At 41.7% G+C, this 5000-nt stretch overlaps 2 protein-coding genes across 2 annotated transcripts in view; one reads left to right on the forward strand and one right to left on the reverse strand.

The window, feature by feature from the left end:
* The window catches only part of LOC138026492 (monocarboxylate transporter 4-like), a 14954-nt gene that overhangs the window by 3248 nt on the left and 6706 nt on the right, over window positions 1-5000 (reverse strand). Inside the window, exon 3 of the mRNA XM_068873870.1 lies at window positions 4184-4556. Within this exon, the coding sequence (XP_068729971.1) occupies window positions 4184-4556 (373 nt within the window). The remainder of the gene's footprint in view (window positions 1-4183; window positions 4557-5000) is intronic.
* LOC138026497 (galanin receptor type 1-like) lies at window positions 1140-3223 on the forward strand. Its single transcript, XM_068873876.1, has one exon. The coding sequence runs from the start codon at window positions 1274-1276 to the stop codon at window positions 2420-2422; it is 1149 nt and encodes a 382-aa protein (XP_068729977.1). The 5' UTR covers window positions 1140-1273; the 3' UTR covers window positions 2423-3223.

The following is a 5000-nucleotide window of genomic DNA, read 5'->3' on the forward strand; positions in this document are numbered from 1 at the left end:
TAATTATGGAGTGCGTTCGTGGGGACGAAATTTGGGTCCTGGAATATTGTGAGGGAGTATATGATGTTTCCGTCCGCGTAAACATCCTAATTCGAACGGGAGCATAATGCCTAAATTACGTATCGATACAAACGTAAGTCGTGAGCAACTAGGCGTTCAGAATCCTACATAAAATCCAAGTAGAGGAAAGGACTAGTTCCCACGATGTAGTACGTTGGCTGTGTATGCAACACGTAAAAAAAAAACACATTGGCCCGTTTGGTTAAGCAACAATACTTCCGATTCGTACCAGGCGAGTAACTAATATACTTATCAACTTATAGTTCGACAGGTCGCGTTAACTAAGTGTCACGCTTTCCTTAACCTTGCTACACTACTATGAAAGCCATGAGGTAGTCTTTGGATAACTGCTTTACGATGCTAAGACTTGCTCGGACTACTACGAAAACCACGAGGTGCGCAAAAGTCCTTGCGCGTTTGAAGGGTGACGTCATTCAAAATGGCGCAGAAAATGCAGACGGTCGACGAAGAGAGTCTCAAAAAAGGTCACCCATGAAACCACAGGATACCCAGCATTATGAACTGCGTTCTCCTTCGTCGAACGCAATTATTATTATCGATATCATTTATTGTGTACAATAAGAGACGGAGTTTATATTAATTACAAATGTAGGTTATTTCGTTCTATTCCGATAATAGATATAAAGGTGAAATTATTAGAGGCACACTTATTGACTCTGTCTAAGTAAATCATAGGTACAAGGGATGATTAAAAGTACACTGTAATATCAGAGTTCTTTCTTTCCTTTTGGTTTGTTTGAACGAAACGTACCGGTGATGAGCATATTTCTTTAATGAACTGAGCACGGCCGCAAACCGTAATTTTAATTGATGACACTGGCTTTTGAAAACGGGTTTGAGGAGATGAGCAAATAATACCACATCAATAAGAAATTAATATCCAACGTTGATCGACGAAAAGTCAATAAATGGACAGCTGTAACAGCTGAGCATAAGTTTAGGCTGTGTACAAACAGTGGACTTACACATGCTACTGTAAATTGAAATTAAATTTAATGCCTACTTAAACAAGCTGAGGATATGGTGTGCGTAATGTTACAACCCACCCTCGGCGAGGATGTACCTGAATATAACGCAGAAACTCAGAACTAACCAAGCCGTTCGCTGAGTTCACGTTCAGCCCATAGCACATTTTGAAGATTGAGTGGTTTAATGAATTAAACCTTTTGGAAACCTGGTTCTGCCGTCTACCATGATGCAAGACCTCGCTAACTTGTCCTCTATGGATTTGGAAACAGAACAGCGTAGGTTTACTGACAAGCGAAAGATGTATCATAATATACTGTTTAATATCAACTGTGTCTTCTTAGCTGTAGGCACAATGGAAAACATCCTTGTATGTGTAGTTATGGGCAGAGTCTACAAAGTGAGAACACCTCATTACACTTCAAAGCTTTCCAGCTTCTTTATCCTCCAGTTGGCCATCACAGACTTGATCTACAGAGCTGTTAATTTTTTTCACCAGGTTTCAGCGAAACACCACATAGAATTAAGCATAGAACAATGCAAGATTACTATATATTCCACGTTCACTTGTGCTTCAGTAACATTTCTTCTTCTTGCAGCGATTGCAATCGATCGATACGTTCATATATTACATCCGATTCGGAGTTTAAGTCTTAAACTTAGAACAGGTGTGGTTATGCTGCTTATCTGGATTTATGCGATGTTGGTCTGTTTTGGATTTATCTTCAGTGCTAAAGTTTCCGACAAATTCTTCCCTCATCGCTTAAATTCTACTACAAACAATGCCACCTACTGTCGTGTCAGAGAACCTCCAAGACATTGCACTCCAGGAACTTCGCGAGCCTTAGACCGTCGTATATCTTTTACAAGTTATTTCTTATTCGCTTTTATTGTGCCACTGTTGTGTACAATCCTTTCCTATAGTAGAATAACAGTTTCTCTATGGCGGAAAACTAAGGCGAATGGTTTAGTCAACAGATACACAGCGAGGGTAAAGTTGCGGGCCATTAAATTGTTCGGAATAGTTGTTCTCAGTTTTATCCTCAGCTGGGGACCGATAACGACTCTGGACTTGGTTGCGTCGTACACTCTCAAAGCAAGGAAAATCGATCGTGTTGGGAATTTCCCTCTTCGACCTTTATTTCACTGCATTACATTAACGAGTTCAATTTTTAACCCGATGATATACGCTTTCGGCGACGCCAATTTCCGAAGAAGTCTTCGTCTTTTGTTGCGTATTCGTCATAGGAACAGCGTGAATACTACCCGCGTTTATCCTGCAAGGCAGAAAACGGTTTGTATTCAAATGACTGGACTAAACCAAAGGGTTTCCCAGGGAATTCAGGCATGCCGCCAGAGCATCGTCAAGAGTTAGGTTTCCGTTTGAAAGGCTTCAAATTATTTTTAAAAGGGACTTCACTGTAGTTTTTATCTTGTAAAACATGTTTCTATGTGCCTCGCATATTCGCTAGTTACAAGAGTTTTGAAATAATAACCTAAAGAGGCTTGTATAACAACTAAGATTACAGAAAGAATTGATATTACTATGAGTTATGCAAGTTTTTCCTTTAACGATTCATGTACCAGTCCCAGCTTGTGTCTTGTAATTTTGTACCATATCTACCGTTGTAAGCAAATTGTAATTCGGTTAATAGCGATAATATGCAAATGAACACTTCTTATTCTTATTCTTAGGTAAGCGCTTTCCGAGCCAATGACCCAACACGCCGGTGCTTATCCCCGGTTTCCGTAGCATTAAACGACCGGGAGTATTTTTAACTGCCCCCTGGATAGGATGCCAGTCCGTCGCAGGGTTACCCCCAGCATTACGCCGGTACCCATTTATACACCTGGGTGAAGAGAGGCACCGTGAGAGTAAAGTGTCTTGCCCAAGAACACAACACAATGTCCCCGGCCAGGACCCGAACCCGGACCACTCGCTCCGGAGTCGAGCACACTAACCATGAGGCCACCGCGCCTCCCTATTCTAATCCTTAACGGGAGCGAAAAAGGATTTTTTGACCCATCATAGCACAAAACAAATATATAGTGATATACGAAGGGGGAAACGCACAATTTTTTTCAGTTTCGCTTCTTATGCAATGTGGATGTTTAAGGTGTAATTCGCAAGTGGGAAGGATGGAAAACTAGGGAGTTTAAGAAACTAAGGCTGCTACGGCGACAAAAAAGTCACTTAAAAATATAAGTTTGAGCTATTCTAAGTAAATATTTCATGATTATTCCATCTTCCTTATATTATACAATATGGGTGAAGTGTCCTATAACTGAATTGGTACGGATGGCTTTGAAGTAAAGAGCGAGACTGAACGATTCACTGTAGTTTGTCCACGTTGTCGGCAAAACCTTAAATTTGGTCATTTCACGTAGTAGTTTTGACGAGTACGGAAGAGAAATGTTCAAAATGCGTGCAGCACGTGCAGCACGATCTTTGGGCCTCTTTTAACCAATAGCATTGCAGCTTTTTGGCGTTGTCGTTGCCTTAGGCGTCGCTCGTCATTTCTTAAACATTTCTTAAACTCCCTATTGGTTACTTGGCAACGGGCGAAAGGAAAACTGAAAAATCAGAGTCCTAGTCAGGAATCGAACCTACGACGTCTGTAACATCGGTCAGCGGGCGGATGCTGTACCCACTGAGCTACTAAAACTCCTGTGAAGCTGCTCCTTGGATGGACACTGTTTTCCGTTGGTCTGCGGGCTATACAATGCAAAGTCATGCGCGTACAAATCTTCAAATGATGCAATACATGTCTAAGGTGTAGTGCGCATATTGTTCATCATCAGGACCTCAATAAACGACCCAGCTTCTCATTGATGAAGCTTGATACTGTAAGCCCGTCGGCCAAACTGAACAGAACTACAACACCTGCAAAAGCAGGGTATGTTTTTGCAACATCCTCATTCTACCATGAAATGAGGTACGACGAAGCGATTTTTTAAGTGACTGTCTTAAACATAAATCCAGAATAATTAATTTCGTCAGTCACAGAAGGTAAAAACATTCAGAGTTTGCGTGTTCAAGCGAGTCAAAACTTGGCGGGAAAATGTGGCGCGTGAGTTCTTTCAGCCAATCATCAAGCATATTGAGCAGACTATCCAGAGAGTACAAAGTACTTACCTGACAAAGGGGGGCTGCTAAATGTACAAATAACACCTGCCATCATACAGAACCCAAGCGAAGAAGCTCTCTGGGATTCCTTTACGGACTTGAACAATTCAATGATGAAGCTTGATACTGTAAGCCCGTCGGCCAAACTGAACAGGACTACCACCCCTGCAAGAGCAGGGTACGTTTTTGCGACAACTAGCAACATAATTGAGGCACCAGACAAAAAAACGGCTGCTTGATAGAGAAACTGAGAATTTATGCAGCTAAGGTCGCAAAGTATACCAGCTCCAATGCGACCAGTCGCTGCGAAAAACCCTATGAACAGAAAGAGTGTCGAACTCTTGTCGGCGGCCATTCCAAGATCATCGCGGCAAAATTTCATCTGAAAACCGAAGAAAAATACGAACTGATATTTTCGAACGTATGCTAAGATCACTCAACCAGCCCCCGTGCAAATGAACGCCACATGTTGGCACATCATCGGCCACCACTGTTGTGCAGTGTTGGCCAAGGGTGTGCGAAACGATCGTAATGTGGCCGCAGCCAGATTTTGCACGGGATCCGCAAGTGCAACACGATTTTTTTTCTTCTCATAAACCAATACATGCAATATTTTACTTTTGTGGCGTTGCCGTAACCATTATTGGCTACTGTTGTTGGTTTAAAGAGAGAAATAGAGTCGCAAAATATTATAAAAGGAATGATTTCCCTGCAGTTCCCTACTAATTGTATATTACAGTTTATTAAATTTTCAACCTCGGATAATGCATTCCTCGTGCTCTGATTGGTTCATTCAATTAACAATTAGACCCGTAGCCCGCAAGGG

The sequence above is a fragment of the Montipora capricornis genome, chromosome 12 (assembly GCF_036669925.1).
Source record: "Montipora capricornis isolate CH-2021 chromosome 12, ASM3666992v2, whole genome shotgun sequence".
Lineage (NCBI taxonomy): Eukaryota > Metazoa > Cnidaria > Anthozoa > Scleractinia > Acroporidae > Montipora > Montipora capricornis.

What these genes read in the sequence shown, in the direction of transcription:
- LOC138026497 (XM_068873876.1), top strand. Translation starts at nt 1,274, where the DNA reads ATGATGCAAGACCTCGCTAACTTGTCCTCTATGGATTTGGAAACAGAA.